Source organism: Ciconia boyciana, chromosome 1 (assembly GCF_034638445.1).
Source record: "Ciconia boyciana chromosome 1, ASM3463844v1, whole genome shotgun sequence".
NCBI lineage: Eukaryota > Metazoa > Chordata > Aves > Ciconiiformes > Ciconiidae > Ciconia > Ciconia boyciana.
Window position 1 is genome coordinate 55,259,216 of NC_132934.1, and position 19,862 is coordinate 55,279,077.

Below are 19,862 nucleotides of genomic sequence, written 5' to 3' on the forward strand. Positions count from 1 at the left end.
ATGGCTTCTACAAAACCACGTACTGTGCATTCATTCACCATCCCTTACCCCCTGCCCATTCCTCAGTCGGAACAGATCTGCAAATGTAAATTATTCTCCATGTGCACACACACTTCAACCATAGCCTGGGGGATGACGAGACATGAAACAGTCTGAAAGGATCCATATGGGACCCACACGAGAGATCTTTAGTAGGTGGGCACAGGTCAGTCCAGGGATGGAGGGATCTCCAAAGAGCTCTCCAGAACCAAAAACTGCTGCATCTTTCTGAGCTCACTTCTGCCCCACACAGCTCATGCTGAAGGAGCAAGAAGACATACAAGCCTTCCCAGAAAACATATGGGATAGATGGGGAAGGAGTGTGTCCTCTCATGGCAACACGGTGGAGGAACTTGTGTGGAGGAACTGGAGAAGATCCACAAGGAGGAAAGTTAATTGACACTGTTGTCAAAGAGTTCAGTAAAGAAAGCCACTTGTTTGGCTTATTCCAAGGGCTGTGATAGTGGGCCTGGATCAGAAGTGTCAGCCCCAGGGAAGCAGGGCACTTTGGCAGGCTGGTCTAGAAGGAGTCTGAGAGACATGAGACAGGAGCTGGGACACAATGCAGGGGCCATTACATGGAGGCAGCCTGCGCAGAGGTAATCTCAATGCCTCAGTAAATATCGACAAAGGAATTAACCGCAGATATTGACAGAAAGGGTCAGAATTTAGAATAATGAGAGCACTCTCCCATCATTTCATGTAAATGTTTCTCCTGCCAGAGCCCTAAGTCACAACTACTCTACCCCAGGCATCTGCAAAGAGGAGCCCTGTGAGGATGTGGCAAAAAAATTTGATGATAACAGGGGAGCGGAAGATAAGAAACTGCACCAGTTGCTGAGCAAACCCAGCTGTGGAGAGTCACAGGGAGCAGCAAACAGGGCTGTACAGGGTCTGCACTTGTAGGAGCCCCACCTCACACTTCCCTACAGCAGGAGCCCTGTCCCACTGCCCAGCTCTACCTGCCTTGAGGGGTGACTGCCTGGGAGGGAACCCGCAGGGCTCAGTGGTAGCCCTGCACCCAAAGAGCCCCAGGCAGAGGCATACCCCACCGGCAGCCTCCTGCTCACTCACCATGGGGCCTCGGTTGCGAGGTGTTCCACCCGTACCCAAGGTGATGTGACATGCTCTTGCCCATGAGAGAAATCCCTTACGGACCTGGCTTTACATCAAATGTGGGGGGAGGCGGATGCTAGAGATGGGGGTGGGAAGCAGACACCAAGCGTGCCTGAAGGGCTGGGAGGGCTCTGGGACATGAGACACCTGTGTTCAGAGCCCAGCAGCTGCCCACCCCTTCAACCCCTCACACCACAAATTGAAATCAAGAAGCATTAAGTCCAAATCAGACCACAGCTTTGGGAAAGCAACCTCTCAGAGTCAGAGAGCAGAAATCTTCCTGCTCTGGAGAGCTATAAACACACAGGCTGGGGGCTATTAGCACATTCAGAGTGAAGAGCCCCTTTCCTGCTCCCCCCCGCAACTCGCCATGAGAGCTGTCGGCAGCAGCAGCGAGAGCGGGTTTAAGTGACTTGTCTGGCAGAGCTGTTTCATTAGCAATTTGGAGCCATGCCGTGCAGAAAGCAGCATTGTTCTCAGATGTTCGAATATCAATCTGCATAATGAAACAGGTGATAGGAGCTCTTCCCATTCAGGCAGCCTCGATTGGAGGGGATTCAGGGATGAGGGGAAGGGGTTATGTCTAATTGGCCACAATTAATTTGATGAGAATTTTTTTTCAATATATTGTCTATCATCAAATGGTTCCTACAGAAAAGCGCATCTGCACTTCTTTATCTGCCTGATGTAGGCCCTGTTTACACTGTAAAGTGTTTGCCAATAGCATTGAAAGCAGTTTCCCAAACTCAGCAAGCTCTCACAACAAAAAGGCTCTTTTTTATCAGTCGATCTACTTTTACACTGCTTTAAAAAAAAATAATCCCCTGCTGGATAACATAATGAGCTGGCAAAACTTGGTGTGAGTGTCTGTGCGTGTATGTGTGTAGTGCCTTACCCTTACACAGCTTCTCTGGGAGGGCTCCTTTCACTTTGTAAGGCCCAGACCCTCAGTTTAAATTTTCTACCACAGGAAGATCCACAGCTCCAACCCGCCAAAATAAGGTCCCTAGGTTCAGCTCTTCCATTAGCCGCAAGTCCAAAAGAGCTTGAGCCCATGTTAGATACTCTGGATTCAGTTCATTTGCCCAGGTGTTAAGTGCCAAGTTGAGATGCCCCAGGGAATGTCACCCTGGGAGCAGGTCTCTCATAGCCCCTGTGTCAGATTTGCCAGCCACCTGAGAGTATTTTGGATAGTCCGGTGCATCTAAATTGGCTCTAAACATCTACATTTGCACAACTGAATCTAGCCACTGGACCATTTGGCCCTCAGGACAGCTTCTTCCACCAAAAGTACAGGGAGCCAGCCGCTGTGGGTAGCAGACAGCCCGAAGTGCTCACCGCTCTCTGGAACTTGCCCATCAGGGCATCAGTCACCACCTTTTGTGCAGGCACCTATAAGCAGCACTCTGCTTGGTCTTTTGGCAGCCGTACAACCAGCAGGTATCTGTTGTGGTACAGGCCAAATATCTCTAAAAAAGATGGCATTTATTAGTGAGCTGCAATGTAAGATTTAGTGACATCAGGCTAGAAAAGCAAAGTCCATGCTTGAGTGCATAATTTTAGCACAACCTCTCTGCATTGCCCAAATATCCTTGATTGTCCCCTCTTGCTCTGGTTCAGCTGCATGTCACTGCAGTCAGCTTGCACCTTTCTTCATTGCCTGAGAATCCAGTCAGGCTGTTTGCACAGGAGTTTCATCCAGAACTTGTTAAAAATTAAAGGGTGGGCCAGTGGTTTTCAGATCTAAATCCAAGGTAGCTCTATGCCTACACTTAAGTCTTGATAGACTACCCATGTCCACAGCAACATGTTTTGCCCTAGCTGCCTTGCTTCTGTATCCTCTGTTTCAGCCAGGAAATTAACTCCTTCACAGCTAATGGATGACTCTCAAAGAGAGAAGGCTTGTCCTTTTCATACCCCCATTTTTGTCCCCCAGGCTGCACCATGAACAATGCCACAGAATCACAAACCTGGATCTGGCCCTGAGAAGATGTCTGCTCTGCCCCACTCTCTCCAGTGGGTCTCTCCTAGACATCACCATTCCTGACAGCTCTTTGTTCAGCCTGCTGTGGAAGATGGCTGGTGCTGGAGACTCCCCCATTCCCTGGACAACTTATGCCAGGGCTTTACTATTAGAAGTTCTTCCAAGTGTCTGAACTAACGCCTTCCTGCTGCAATCCAACTGCAATATTTTCTGTTATCTTCACCATGGACAGGAAAATCAGAATAGTCTCTTCTTCTCTGAAGGTGCATTTTATGTTTTTGAAGACCGTTGAGCTGTTTCTTTACCATGTTCTTGCATTGAGGCTAAAAAGGCCCAGTTTCCTCAGTCTTTCTTTGCAAGCTGTACTATCTAGAACTCCAACCATTCTTGCTGCTGTCCTTTGGCTGTATCCAGTAGGTCTTTCGTTGACATGCCTTTGGTTGGTGGACATGTTCTCCACCTCCATTGTACCAGGAACAATCTGATCAGGACCCCAAGATGCTGAGAGAACATTACACTAAAACAGCTTGCAGCAAGACAATAAAAGCATTGCTAGTGAGAGTTAATGCTCATTATTACTCTCCTCAGTGCCTCTTATGTTATATCCTTTTCCCTCTGTCCTTTAGTCTTGTCATCTGCAGCTTGCAAGTTCTTCAAAGCTGTAACTCTGTCCTGATTTGCATTCAGGTGGTGACCAGTTTGTTTCTGGAATGTCAATCATCACTGCCAGCACCATCTTCAGGGCTTTTACTGTATTCTTTTCTTTATCGAGCTTGATCATGCACGTAGGCACATCCACACAACCATGTCCCATCACCTGTCCTGGTAGAGGAAGTGCTGTACAGATGCTCCCAGCATGGAGCCTGCTCTGTTGGTATGCTGGTGCAGGGCACATTTACATTGCTACAACAGCATCCCAGCTACGAATGTGCCAGCCTAACAGCATAGGGAGAAAATCATACTGCAAACTTAAATCATAGCACTGGTAAAACAATCTGTGAGGAGAGCAGACTAAAGAGGCTGTGCTGCTCATTCCTCTATTACTCATTAATCTCTTGTGCAGATACTTCTCAAGCTTCATTCTTAAAGCATCCCTCTCCCCTCTGCACAGTCACCTAGCTTTGACATTACAGACATTTTTTACTCCCAAGGTGGAACTCACAGCCATTTCCAAGTGACTACAAGTTTTCAGATCCTCCTTTTACCCTAGCTCCGATTTCCTCTCTTCTCCATTCCCTCACAAATATCACCTTCCACCTCCTCAGCAGCGGCTGGGACCCCTCACAGTTCAGAATCCACTTGCCACATCAACTCTTCCTGATTGTTGGGCCCAGTCACAGAAATCAGCCCTAATATTGCAGTGGCAAAAACCCAGTTTCTTGTCTTCATTGGCAAACAATACATGCCTTGATTTATTAAGAAAAAGAAAAAAAGGAATGAACAGCATCAAATTCAATATAAGTCAGTTTTGGGAGGGCATAAAAATACCTTGCGCTCCCTCAGACTTTGACTTTGTGGTTTATCTTATTATTCAATACCCGCTGATGTTTCAAATTCTCTGGTCTTGCTTTGCATAGTGCTTTCACCCATGAATTCCTCTAGATAAGTCTGAGAAAGGAGTTATCAGTTAGTGCAGCTGACTGCAGAAAAGTTGGCAAAGAATTAGATTAAAGTCACTTTTAAAGGAAGATGTAGGGTGGGTCAGACCCACAAACAAGAAGAAAAATATCTATGAATGTCTGGTGGTGAAACAGGGACACGTGTGGGTCAGGGAAGGGAACAGAGAAGACTAAGGACAATGCAGAGGTGGGGGGGCAGGTGAAAGCAAAAGAAAGAAGTTCAAATATAGCAACTTTAAAAATAGTTGCCCTTGTAAAATAACTGAGATGAAAGCAGAAATCCAATTGGTGGAAGAAGCCGCCATCACATGCAGTTATTGCCAGAGCAATGCACACAGTAGGATTGTGCGGTCTCTTTGCAAGCTGGATTGTTATGTGCAGACCTGCTCTGTGCTGCTTCTGCACAGAACGGAAGACTGCAAACCTTGGGCAGAGCAGCGCCAGCCCAAACAGATGGCATTTCAGGGATCCCTGACCCAGGCATTACGGGAGCCCTGCTGACCCAGGCATTACGGATACACCAGGCCTGTGGGGCCACTCCATGATCAGACCATCACATGTGGACAGAGTCCACCCACCACCACCAAACCAGGTGTCTTCTGCGTCTGCCAAGTGTGTGAGCATTGTGCAGACTCTGTGCAGCTTCTCCACCCAAAAGGTAACACTAAGGCTTTAAAACTTCCTCAGGACACATTTGGCAAGCCATAGGCTTCAAGTCAGTCACACTGTTAGGCATCCCTCAAGCTTGACCAGAGAACAACATCTGTAGTGGAATGACTGAGCTTCACCAGTCAGAGATGAAAGCTCCTTGCACATCCCTAATATTAGTAGGTGTGGTATCAGATGAGCACAGTCATATCTGTTGCAATTAAGTGAGCTATGGGATCTTAGCTACAGTACACTTAACTTTTGCTTGCATGCATGTAGAGGATGGAGATCATCTGTTTATCAAATCATGCCATGTATTTCATCCTTGGAAGTCAGCTTCCTTGGAAGCTAAACACAATGGGGCAAAAGTCACCTACTGAATAATCCCAGGCAAGCACAAAACAGAAATCAGTGAGGCAGAAAGATGCCGGTTAGTACACTCATGTTAATATCATTAGAAGTGTAGATGTTCATTCAGAGGGAGAAAATTAACTGATGAAAAAGACCTTGAGAGGAGAGGTGGCAGCTAAGTACAGAGGAGTTTGAAATCTGCTTTGTTTGCACATGAGACAGCTGGTTAACAAATTAGGAAACACACTGAGAAATTCAGGGGATGTAGTTTGGTGGGGGAGAGATTCCATTTTTCATCTGTTTTCACTAAGAAAGGCAGATCACAGCCTCCTATCTTCTGAGCACTAAAGGCAACCTGCTTCAGCACCTTGTATGTAGCTACCAACCACTGGGCAGTAGGGTGAAACCCTGCATAAGTCTAGCAAACCTCCCAAAGAATTCACTGGGGCCAGAATTTTCACCCAAGTAATTAGAAAAACCTACTCATCACATTAGTGCAATTTCTTAAGCACCTCTGTAGGCAGGGAGGCAAAGCAAAAAGCAGGGCACCCAAGACAGGGCACCTGGGGCATCCCAGCATCATCCCGGAGGTGGGACATAATGCCTTCCTTTAGCCTTCTGCAGAAAGCTGCTTCTCATCTGCAAGCAGATGACAGCAGAAGAATGAAAGCTGTATCACTTCCTTGTGAGTCCTGGGGCACTGGAGCAGGTACACCTGAAGCAAGCAAGCCTTCTGGGCCACCAAGATTCCGGGGAAGTTTCACCTTGAATAGCCAAAGGCCCAGGAGAAGCAGGGCTCCTTTCCACCAGGTGAAGTAAAAATCCCTGGGAAGATACAACTTGCCAAATATTTATCACGTATACATATGTACATATAACTTCAAATGTCACAGTCGCTAGCCATAAGCAATGAATAGGTGGGTTGGGGGACTGCTGTATTTTTTTTTAATCCTGTAGGTCTCATCCTCCCATACCCTCCCCACCAGCAATTCAGCCCTTGATCATTCAGATGAAGGAGGCCAGCTCTCATCTCTCAGGCTGCCAAATCCTGGTGGCAGGGCCATTGTCTTTTATTTGACTGCAGGGTGCCAAGTACATTTATGGCACTGTATAAATAATAAATAAAAATATTCATGGCTTCCCTCTCTGCTGGCTTATACTGATGCGAGAAGCAGGACAATCCTTTGCTCCCCTCCTCCCTCCCCACCTTACGTAACTCTCCGAAGACGGCTTTTTCCAGACTGCAAAACAATTAGCGCAGAAGCAACCAAATTTGCCCAGAGCCTCCAAAGAGTTAGCTCCAAGAGCCAGTTAAAATGAAGATGAAAGGAAGAGTCAGTGGTGGCCAAGGCCTGAGAAAGGCCAGGACGGTGTGGCGGGGGGAATGCAAAAGTTGCAAGCTAAGGACCGTGCCGTGGCCCCATCGCCGACATCCCTCATCCAGCAACTCCCACCCGTGCCACCAGCAAAGCCCAAGGGGTTGCATTTCTCCCTTTCCAGCAAGGATGAATTAAGCCTACTGTCTGACTCTGAGTATCCCCTCCCCTTGTATCTTACCTGCTTAAGTTCCCAACTAAACTGCATTTTAACTGGCACTAACCCTGAAGAGTCCCATTACAAGTTTTTACTGACATTAAATCCCTCCAGATCAACAGAAAACAGAGAATCCTGAGAGACCGAGTCAAGGCTAAAGCATATCACAGCCTCCTCGCGCTCGGCACTATGCAGCGCTGAGCTTAAAAAGAGGGAGAATGACAAAGAAAGTAGGACTGAAATGACGGGAGAAAAAGCATGCCAGAAAACCCACTGACTTTAAACATGTATAGCCTTAAAAACCACTGAATCACTTTTTAGCACACAGGCACAGAGGTTTGTTGCAAGGACCTCAGAAAGCATAAAAATCATGCCAATCCAAAGAGTGCAGAATGACTAAATCTACGATAAATATACCCATCTACAACTGTAAAAAATTATCTGAGATAATATTTATGTACACAATAAATGTAAATCACCAGTTAGAAGGATCTATTATTAACATACGATATGCTGTAGCTATTTTAATAGCTATTTATTAATATGAAGACTTTAGCATAATATGTAATTACACAGATATATACTGCACTATATAGTACTTGTAAATAGTTCATACTATAGTAACTGATGATTTACAAAAAGGTGCAGAGAAATCACCAGATTTCAAGGCACATAATTTCAAACTATCAGAGCTCTGAGTTTTCTACACTTCACTATGAACCAATGTTTGTTATATTAAGCACTAGTCGGTACCACTAACATTAAATATAAAGGTCATATTTAAGCAAAAGTCTGAACACAGTTCAACTTATTGACAGGAAGATGTTCCCTCAGAGAAGCACTGTGGAAAGAAATTCAACTCTACACCATGACGTAAGGTTTGGGGGTTTGGGGACTTCCTTATTTTTTTGGGTTTTTTGGTCAAGTAAGGTGCATCGGACTCTATGCATTTTAAAAAAGGTTTTGATTTAGCACAAGAGAACAGAGTTGGAAGTGGCATGGTCTTACTTCTAGCTAACTGATATCTCCACAAAGGTCTCCTGACAATAAAAATCATACTGCTATTGAAAGGACTGCATATTTTCTGCTTTTGGACACCACCACATAAAACTTTCTTTGTATCATGCAGATATGTGTGAAAGCACCACAAATGTCTGTTGATAGTAAATGCACAATCCCGTGGAAGATTTGTGGCGTCCAAGCCATCTGGTTAGACAATCTTCCCCTTACAGACCTTACAAGGTACAAGACTGACCCCCACTTCTGGTCCCCTTGGAAAATTTTTAGCTGACGGATAAACGGCTCTGTGTTTTTCCTAGACTTCTCCAGAACAGGTATTTGTTGTACAAAAGCTGCAAGCTCAGAAAAGCATTTAACTTCAATCATGTGAATAATAGCCCATTGACTTTAATGTCGCCACTCATGAGCGCAAAGTTAAGCACATGCTTAAGTGTTCTGCATATCTGGGATCCTTGTATAATTTAGATTTAATGTGCTGCAGAGTACAATGAGGGAAATAATTCATTTTTCAGTTTCATGGCCAAGCATCTATTACTGCAGAAATACAGCAGATTCTTTTTTACAGGTTTTTCAGTGAGACTTTTGCCTTGTATCAACCTGAAATGTTTCATTCACTTCAGAATAACGTGTGTTGTTTTGTCTTCCAATTATCTGCTTCTGTCCCTTTCCTTTGTTACAGAAAAAAACTTTTATTTTCCTTTTTTTTTTTTTAAATGTAGGTCAATTTTATGAGTAGTGCCTTTAGAAAATGACAAGTCAAAAATACATGTCAGAAATATCAAAGTATTTTGTTTCAAGTATACTAAAATGAGCTACTTTGGCAAATATCAGAATTTCCCTCTGCCTTCTTATGCTTTCCCCAGATTTTTTTTCAGTAAAAATATTGGCCAGTTTTAACTCCAAAACTTAATTTTTGGGGAAAAAAAGCATATCTATTGGAAAAAACAGCTGACCTATGCTGTTTTATGACCTAAGCCCATAGAAACAGGCCCTTTGTCTCGACATTTCATTAACATCTTAAAAAGCAAATAAGTCAAATACATGTGAAATTTCAGCAATCTATATTAATTTGCAGGCATGCAGAAATCCGTTTCTCTCCTTTTTATGTCAATTACAAAATTACCATTTTGATACTTTATTAGCTTCTTTGGCATTTCTAACTAATTTATAGGCATGGATACTATTTTTTTATTATTATTAACCTACTGCATTCTAAATTACTTTATTTAAATGCCCTGCTGGCTGTCCACATTTGCTTTTATTCTATTACTACTGTATATGAATTGAAATTACATATAGCTATTAGATTATTTCACACATTAGTTCATTTTATATAATCTTTCCTGTATTTATTGCCTTCGTTAGACTGAAATACCGCAGGCACTTGTTTCTCTAATGTGTCTGAAGCTCTCCCGTTATTGGAAATTGGGTTATATCTCCTGATTACAGTCAGATGAAATCCAGACCCAGGAACCGACTGCAGTATTCTGTGACAGGCTGTCTTACCAGCAGGGCTTTCGCAGGGGGTCGGGGCCATAGCAGCCCCCCTCATGGACCCCAGACGGATGCAGCCCAGCGGCGCGTGCAAGGATGCTCCGGCTGGGCTCACCGGCATTGCCGCCAAAAGGCAGAGCTCTGGCCGGGGAGCTGGCCCGGCCAGCACAGCTCTGCCCCTGCCAGGACCACATCCAGCCACTCCACTGCACAAGGTGGACCGGCGGAGGTGGCGGGTGCTGGTTTGGCATCTCTGCAGGCGGAGAGCGGTTTGGCACGCCGCGAGCGCAGGGAGATGGAAGGGAGATGCTGTCAGAGCAGCTCTTTGCCTGCAGGACTCATGGGGCCAGTGCTGCTCTCAGGGAGGAGCGGGTTTCTCCTCCCTCAGACTGCCTGGCCGCTGCACCAGCGTGCAGCCACAGCTTGACGTATGATTTAGCAGCTGCAAGGGTTAACATGCAGGAATTAACAACTACCATGAGGTGGGTTCCTGGGTCAGCTCTGGCACCAGTTTTGGGCTAGCTGAGCACAACGAGGTGGCACTCAGCAGGGTGAACATCTCTCTGGGCCAGAGAGAGCGCGGCAGAGGTCACTAAGCTCAGTACAGGGAGCCTCCAGCCACCTTCAGTCCAATGTACTACCCTGGCACAGAGGTATCCGCTCCAGCCCACCTCAGACAGGCCTGCTCAAGCATCCACACAGCACAGTGGGGACATGACGTTAGTCACTGTCTTGCATGTCATTAGGAAGTAAATGCTGGGGCACAGCCCAGACGCCATCCAAGTCCTTAGACAGCTGAAGCATTTCAGCCCACTTTTCTGGGGAAGCGGCAGGTTGGCAGCCATAGGCACCTCTCAGAGGGGCTCTTCCCAGGCAAGGCCCAAGGAAGAGGGTCCAAGGAGACCCTCAGGGTGGCTGTTGCAGGGTGTAGCCAGCCTGACTTTGACAAGCATTCCCCAGCCAGGCACCGTAATGGATTTTGTGAGTGCATCTGGCATTTTGGCTGCTGTACAACGCCAGTGGGACACGTTCCTCAGGTATTGTCTTGCTACAAAGACATTTGCAAGCAGATCTGGGTCTAGGCAAGTAGGAACAATCTCTCTTAAAATAACTAGCCCTTTTCCTGTCAGCTTGGATTACATCCTCTGCTGACTCCTTGTGCTGGACACAGCTGCCCTTGCCAGCTGATGTAGCAGGCCAGGAGGTTGATCTGCCTCACTTCTGCTGTGGACACCAGATCACACATTGGAGATAAAAGAGGCTGGAAGCTATAGTTGTTCCTCTTGGCCACCTGGCATTGGTCAGTGACTGCCTCCTTTGAAAGTCTGAACCGGCTAATTTAAGGGGTCAGAAAAAGGGAGGAAGAGCACAGCACAGCCCCATGTCCCCTGCATGTGGCTGCACCCTGCATCCAGGCCAAGCAGTTCATTGAGGGGGTGAGTGAATTGCAAGCAGTATGCGGGCTTTGGAAGAGGGAAAAGAGGAGATTCAGAAGACTGAATTCCTCCCAGACCAAGGCATCTTGAAGCAGCATGACAGATGCCTGGGTGGCTGCTCTCAAATTCTGCAGGGCCCTCTGCACGTCCAGAGAGTGGAAATTCATGATCCCAGTAGATCAAGCTCATTCACTCACATCTTTTGGATGGAGATATTCCCACCTGTCTTTATTCTACAGAGGCAGCGGTTGGCCTTCAGTTTTTACCAGCCAATTTTCATCTGATTCCAGGTGCTCTGGTAGATCGTAATTTTATCCAAATGTTGCACTTGCACTAGCAGCTGTGTTTGAGGCATACCGCAACAATCTGAGTATGTACTGTGGCCTTGCTCTTCCCCAAGAAACAAAGCACATATGCTTTAAGATAGAAAAAGCAAACGCAGGTATGTTGGCAAAGACAAGTAGAAGAAAATGACCTCAATCCAATACACACAGGCGGCCCTACAGTGAAATTGACTAAAACACGCCCAGAGACCTGTATCCAAAGGCTCTGTGAAGCTCCAGGAGTTACCGCTTTCAATTGATATTTCATGCACATATCTCTGCAGCTATGAAGAATATCTTGAAAAACATGAGAATGAAAGCATGGCTCTCTCCATGAGCCTAGGCACAGCCTGAAACAATAGATCACAGGTATGAACTCTCCCATTTAGCTCAGACAGTCAAAAACCTAATGATGACAAACTAATGTTAACGCTGATAGGGCTGGCTGGTTTTGAACACTGCCTTTCAGTCTGAGGGAGTCCACAGCTTCTAAGGACTCTCCGCAACAACCTCCACCCGGGAGAAAAGCATCCTCCCCCCACCCCCTCCTCAACACAGCATACTGCAAATGTGGAGACAGCGTGAAACAAATTGAGGTTGAAATTAAAACAAATAACAGGAGCACTTCTGCATGGATTGTATTATTCTGTGTCATATTTCATTCCAGAAAAAAACAACAAAAGGGAAAAAAAAAATAATCTTAAAAATTAATCCACCACAGAATTTCCAGCCTGCTGCACAGGACACTGTATACACAAGGGGCCTGGCCACAATTTATTTCTAGACTATCATGGGGGACACAAGAGACATTAACTATAACCAGTCTAGCAGTAGCAAACCGATACTTGCAGTCCTCTTCTTGCTGCTACTCCTGATAGCAGCGTGTGCAACCTATGCTGTTTGGTTGCCCTACAATGGCAGGACCCCTTAAGCAGCCCCAGTGATTAAGTTACAAATTCAGCATGGGCAATCGAGCCTCACAACACTCAATTCCTTGTGAGTAACCTCGCCACAAAACAAAAATAAAGCAGAGTGCAAAGCTTCAGACCCTGATGAACCAAACAGTGCTACCCTGCATGCATGAGCAATCTCCTCAAAATCCTCAGTGTGCAGAGCCCAGCAAAAGTAAATGCTCCACAAGGACAAAATGCAGTGCATGTAAACAAGGCAGCAAAACACACTCTGAACAGGAAACGATTTCTTGTGCTGAGCTTCCAAAGGCCTCGAAAAAATGACAGTATAACTTCAAATGCAAGCAGTAGTAAATCATCAAAGCCACGCTGATTTACCCCCATGGGCAGAACTTGTCCCCAGAATAAACTAACAGATCATATTTGCTAGCCTAATGGCCAACATTCCCACACAGACAAATTATTTCATCCTGAAAAATCAGGTTACAGCCATTATACACATGGTCTCCAAAGCTCCATTAATTCATTTCTTGCTGACAATCAAGGTGTGGTTGGGGATCATGCAAGCAACCACAGTTCAGTTCTGTTTCTAATTCATTCCTGAAGTGCTTAAAACATGTAAAAATGCAACCGAATACCAATGAAGAGCAGTTGTGCTATTTAAACTAGAGACTAAAGCTATGATGTGACTCTGAAAAATCTGAACACTTTCCCAGTAAAAACAAAGAAGAGAGGGTAGAGCAGACTCTTCTGTGGAAAAGGCTGCTTTGGGGGTTTGGGTGGATCCATTACCTTTTTGTCGCTCAAGCCAGACACCTGGTCCACGTATTCCTCTTGGATCATGAAGGCAGCCAAGTTGGCAGTGTAGCTGGCCAGAAAGATGACAGCGAAGAAGGCCCACACCGACACCATGATCTTGCTAGTGGTACCCTTGGGATTCTGCACTGGCACAGAGTTGTTGAACACCAGCCCCCACAGCAACCAGATAGCTTTGCCAATGGTGAAAGAGGGACCTCCTGGCTCTAGAGTGATTGAGAAATATGATCCCACAGTGAGCACCTCAGAGTAAGTGGTCTGCATTTCTATTCACATATGCATCTTAACTTAAGAGCAGTTATTTGTTCACACGTGAGATGAATGTCCGCAGCTGCGCTCCCCTACGTTCATGACACCATACCTTAGCAAAGTGTGACCCTGCAAAATGATTTTTTTAAAAACATCCTCAGGCTTCCATATTTATTCTGTCTCAAAGATTTCTGCTGAAGCCTTATACAAGGGCTTTTTTTGTATCTGATTGGAGTATCTAAAAGCCCAAACATTCCATTTCAGTTCAAGTGTTGTCACCAGAAATAGTTTGCTCTGAACTACTCTGTCCTCATTGCTAGCTATTCAACAGTGATGTTGTCCTTGAACTCCCAACATAGACCTGTGCAAAACATGGCCTTCACTGTACTTGTCCAGGTGCAAGGAAGAGCACCGTCTGAAATAACAGGGCTCTACAAATACCTCTGCAAGAGGGTTTCATCACCCAGTCTGTTGAAGACACACAAGCCAGAGAAGAACACAGCTCCCTCTCCCCATGTTCTGTGTTTAAGGTACATAACAGTGACATACACCCTGGTCTGTCTCAGGAAAATCAGCAGCTCTGCCTCAGACAGTCCAGGAGCAGATCCAGTGTTTTAAAAGTTCCTACTTTCCCCTTATTCACTTTTCAGCGTGGAAACTCACTCATACCCCAAAAGCCATGTGTGCTCATGAAGCACTAGGCCTGAAAACTTGTGAAATCCTGCTGGTCTCCCAGCAGTCTCACATCCCCAGCATATGCTGGTTCCATTAGTGTGAACCCAAATCAAAATTTGCTCAACTTCAGCACAAGAGGAGCTGTCAGAGAGACTGCAGGTGCAATTATTCCAAGGAACCTGCTTCAGACACCAAGAAAACCCTCTTAGGATGAGAGCCCTCTGGCACCGTTCAAGGGTCTGTCACTTTTCCAATGGTGCCAACCTGGCTCCACAACTTTTTGGGTTAGCATCCCATGTTTCATCTCCTCCCTTGGGTAGGCTGACTGGTGCCTAGTGCTGCTGCCTGTGGTTAAGGTTGACTGCAGCAGAGGAACGTAAGAGAAGAAAGTTTTGACATTCCAAATCCCTGAGCAGGGAATAGCATAGATCATCTAAAAGCACTAACTGTGTTACTCTAAATACAACTGAAAGGTGCAAGGGGCTCATTTTGCACCCTGGGAACTGCACACAAAGTTCAAAGCAGAATCATCACCTGGCAAAACTGGAGCTTCTAGATGCCAGGGAGACAAAGTTGCTATAAGAAACATGGTTTGGCAGTCCTTGTCTTTTTACGTACTGGAGTAGTAGCTTTATATCCCTCTCTACCTAATAAGCCCTAAGACACACAGGTGTAAGGCCTGCAAATCATCAGTGGGAACTGTAAGGTGTAAGGAAATCTTGAGAATTTCCCTCCTAAAGCCTTCCTCTCTCCACTGATCACCTCACGTGCTTTCACAGTTACTTTGTCAGCCACAAACCAGGACAGCAATGGGAGCCTCCAATCCAAACCAGGGAACTGGAATCCTTCTGAGCTCTCCAACTTTGAGTGTCCCAACAATAACCCAACATCATTTAGGGGTTAGATCAGGGCATGCCCACCTGACCCTGGAGAGAAAATCTTGGTGTCCATAAAGAGAAAAGGCAGGTGTGGGAGGCAGGGGTATACTGTCATAGAATAGTTTGACTGCAGTCAAAGTAACATTAGCCAGAGCGTTCATTGTCAAACAAGCATTGCAGTCTCTGCAGCTGATTTCTACATCTTTGAGTTACATCTGTCAGGCATAATATATGCCTGATCGTGCAGTACTGGTCATAATTACTCAGAAATATTGATACTTGCAGCTGCAGTTCAGCTAACAGTAACTGCACGACTGCGCACCTGTACAAAGAACTGTTTCCAGTTCCACATCTGTATTAATATGTCTCAGGAGACTCACAGGTTTAACAGTATTTACTTGTGTCCACAGATGCATGTGGTTATGATTAGTTGCCATAAAGGCCCTCCACAGCTCCATGTTGAGAGAGTTCTCCACTTCCCCATATATGTGGTTCTGCCTGCATTCTCATCAACAAATTTTTTTTTCACTCCTCTCTAACTTGATGGCATAAATTCACTCAAAGCACTAGATTGGGGAGCAAATGAGTGCATTTTCCAGTAACTATCTCTCTCCCACTATTCTGAACAGACCAATAAACCCAGAAAGATTTGAAGGGCTGATTCATCAGGGGGTGAAGATATGGAGATGACAGAAGGCTCAACTTACTAGTTGTCTTCATGGCAATAAGGCAAAAAAGGTTGTTTCTTAGGCTATCTGTCCATCCCCTCCTTAACTCATCAGGCTGTCTTCTGAAGATCAGAACCACAGAGATGCGTCACTCACTTGTTCCCATCTTTCCTGCTGCCCTTGCAAAATAATCCATCACCCACTCCCTGGAAAATGAGCTTCCCACTTTCTCAGTTGGCCGTAGCAAGCCAGAGAGCCAAGTAGGGGAGGGACATGCCCAGGTGTCAGATGTGGGAGTCTGGAGGACATAGCACTATGCTGGGAGGCCGGCAGAGCAGCTTGCTCTCCAGGGAGGCATAGCACTGAAGGATGGATTGACAGTGCTGAGCCCTCTGATTGCCTCAGAGAGCGCAGCACCATAGGCTCTGCCAGCACCGGCTACCAGGACCCATTTCCCCTCAATGAGAAATGAGTTGGAGCTGGTGCATGCTTTAGAGATGAAAGGCGACACAGCTCCGTCTCCCGAGCCAAGCAAATTATCCATTATACACATCTGCTCTCTTCAGAGCCTTTTTTCCACCTCCATCCCTGCCCTCTTTAGTCCAAATGCACAGCTCAGAGCAGACTAGATCCATATCATGTTCAAGGCAAAGGAAACGCCCTGACGAAGGAGCTGGGATTGGAAGCGAGAGAGGATCATGGCAAGGAGGGACTTCCCTTACCTCTGCCATCAGCAAGGCACCGATTATAGCCCACAGGGCTGAAGTACTCAAAGACGAAGACAGCCACCGCAGAGATGATAAGCAGCATCACAAACATCATCACCCATACATCAGCACTGAAAGGCTCTGGAAAGGAAGAGAAAACCATGGTAAAAGACCTGAGACCTGATACACCACCTCACCCCTCCCTCACCTCCTTTGCTCTCCAGAGCATCCCAGAGAGAGTGTGGGGCAAACTGGGCTGGGGAAAAACAGAAGTTACAACAAAGCCTTTGACCAGAGTCTGAAAAACTTCTTGAATTGGCAGAAGTGCAGTTTCTGTCTCTGTAATGACTGCATTCCTTCTTACTGTTACATTTGTGGCACATGGCTCCATCTGGAACTACAAGCAGCCATTGTGGCATGCATTGATAAAATAAAATGCATTGATAAAAGATTGTTCCCAGGAAGTCCTCCAGCACCATCTGGAGAGAGTGGGGAAAATCAAGCAGAACTGGCTGTATTTCAGACAAGCATCCAACTTTCAAGATGCTATTGAGCCAAAGAGCATCTCCAAATTTCTGAGGTTCAGCCATAATGATAGTAGTTTTTCGGCTATTCCATTCCCATAGCAATGGGAACTCTGGCTCATTCTACAAATGTTAGCGTTCATATTCTGCAAGTGTTTGATCTCTGCCAGGTTTTCTCCTTCTCCAAGCCTGAACAGATAAAGATGGGACTGAACCAGATCAAAGAAACTTAGAACTTTGCTCCAGTCCATAGCCAATATTGCATCTCAGTTAAATTGCAATTTAAAATTTTGGAGTTAACTTTATCATTGCTTTTACATTCCCCAGCAATATTGGTGGGCTTGGCTAAAGGCAAAAACTCCTAAAGAGCGAGTAGTCATGAAACTCCTACTTAAAGAGGTCTGGAAAAATTTCTTTACCCATATAAAGTTATATCTGTTTGTAAATGTTCTCAGGATGCTGGCAGAGAGCAGACAGTAATTATATAACTCATATACTGTGTCTGCTGCATCATAAAGCATTTTATAAAGCCAAACAGTAGATACTAGGAAGGCATGGATGTCTTGGGGAATTGCAGTATCATTTCTGCATTCTCTGATCACCCTCCACCACTGAAGGACATTAGAAATCACTTTATTGGAAGACACAAGTGTCAGCACAGAACTGATGGTTCAGCTCTTCTTGAAAAGCTCTATTAGATCTCTAACTTCTACCAGTTGCTCTGTCAAGGGAGGGTCAAGTTAATACCTTCTTTACAAATAATGTCTCTCAAAGTGCAACAATTTATTGCTAATTGTTATCACTAAGTACTATGGAATACCAGCTATAAGGTTTGAATCAATTTTCTTCTGGTTTACATTCCTTGAACATGCTCAACTATTAGTTGAGTCACTGGGAAACCACGTGCTGCAGAGTAGGTGACAACTCTGAGTGAGTGCATTCTTTGCTGGGATTAGGCATACAATTGCTGAGAAATGCCTTGGAACTCCTAGGCAGTGCCTGTTTGCATTTGCCTGGATTTTGCTTGCTTGGGATTTAGAACTAAAACATCACAGTTTATTTTTATATACCTGTCCCACAGGTACTCCCAAAAAGGGATTTTCAGGCTAAGAATCACAAGCAACCTTCACCTAATTTTTTATGAACACTGGGTGAAGTTTTAATTTTAGATTAAAATTATACCTAAGAAGGCAGAAGGTGAGACAGTTCCATTGCTACGTGACACCATGACACTTATTCCCGTCTCAATGAAGGGCACAGAGAAATCCACCACTTCTGAACGCTCCTCATTAATGGTGAGGGACCCCACAGCCATATAGGCCCGTTTGGTGACAACCTGGAGGAAGGAAAGGAAGAGATCACACATAGACCCAAGGCACCTCTCAAGCACCACAGCCAAGCTCCTTCTCACCTTCCTGCCTTTCCACACAGTCTTTTTACTCCTGTAATCCCATTCCCTATATTGTTTCTATCATCTCTCCTTTCTAATCTTTCATCAGGACACCTTCTTCTTTCAGGAAATCTATAGACATTAATCTTCCCCTCGAAGCTGGTATGTGTATAAAAAATAAATTCACAGAGGTCTTAGGATAAACACATCATCCACTGAGAAGACATCTTATCTCATTTTTCTGTCCTTGGTTTCTCCTCCCTCTAACACTGCAAAGTCTTATTTCATTCTTTATGCACCTTATATACGATCTAAGCGTAATCTAGGTTGCAGCCGCTCTGGTGCATGGATATCACCCTCTTTCTTTGACTGTGAAGGCCAAATTTGTGACACTATAGAGAATAATAATTAATCATCAAACAGGAAAGGTAGTCATGGTCAGAGTGTCAGAGCAGATTAATTCACCCGGTGTCCAGAAAGGATCCAGGCCAATTATTTCTGTAGAGTGACCTCTGTCCCTTCCCCAGAAGGGGATCCAATAATGATGGGAGACCAGACCTGATCCATGTCACCCAGCCCAGGGATGAATCCCACCATGCCCAGCACCCTTTGCTGCTGACCTCTCCAATCATTCCATTCCACGTCCCATTGATCTTTTTCCCATGCTTGCCGTTAGTCACCAAGTAGAGGTCATAGGTGAACTTGACAGACTTCGAGATTTTCTTGAGGATGTCAATGCAGAACCCCTTGCAACATTTCTTCATGTAATCTGGCTCCTCATCGGTTTTGTTCCTGAACCATCACAACAATAATGGGTTAAAAGATTGGGGAAAACTCCCTTAATTCCCTTCTGTTGTCAGTATGCACTCCCCCTCCCACATATGGAGAATTTCACTTGTGCTATCTGTGGTGGAGGGTGAAGGGTCACACTCCGATGATTTGCCCAGTGGGGCCAGTCATGAATGGACATGGGCCAGGCTGGGCAAATGGAGGTGACTTTTCTAAAAAGGATTATCAGGGTATGATGGTATTGGCCCAACAGACTCTCTACATTCTGCTGAGAAGGGAGAGCCCAATAGGAGGAGAAAAACTCAGGGGTGCATACTCAGTCACTATGCGTTTCTGGCAAGGGACCGTGTTCCTCATGCAAGTGCCACTTAGAGGGTCCACATTCTCCACAATGACGAACGGTGCCTCTTCCAAGGTCACGATACTCAGGTGATCATCCTCGCGTTCCTCAGAGTCAGGATACAGTTCAAAGCGGGGCCACACGTAATACTTCATCTGCAACTTTTTTTCCTTCCATTTCCCCACCTGTGGAAACACAAACCACAGAAGATAGACTTCTAGCTTCCCCATCCCTCTACATCAACCACAGCTCCCACAGGCCTGGGCAGGAGAGCCACTCTGGAGTACCCAAGCTCACAGCTCATGTAAGATGAGGACATTTCTGGGGAGAAGGCTCCGAGTAACTGAGCTCA

General features: G+C 45.5%; 1 protein-coding gene across 1 annotated transcript in view; it reads right to left on the reverse strand.

Annotated features, from left to right (window-relative positions):
- Positions 1-19,862, reverse strand: part of GRIN2B (glutamate ionotropic receptor NMDA type subunit 2B) — a 167,879-nt gene that overhangs the window by 10,525 nt on the left and 137,492 nt on the right. Inside the window, exons 4-8 of the mRNA XM_072867443.1 lie at positions 19,487-19,695; positions 19,002-19,173; positions 18,174-18,327; positions 16,483-16,608; positions 13,267-13,496 (exon numbers count right to left, since the gene is read on the reverse strand). Of these exons, the coding sequence (XP_072723544.1) occupies positions 13,267-13,496; positions 16,483-16,608; positions 18,174-18,327; positions 19,002-19,173; positions 19,487-19,695 (891 nt within the window). The remainder of the gene's footprint in view (positions 1-13,266; positions 13,497-16,482; positions 16,609-18,173; positions 18,328-19,001; positions 19,174-19,486; positions 19,696-19,862) is intronic.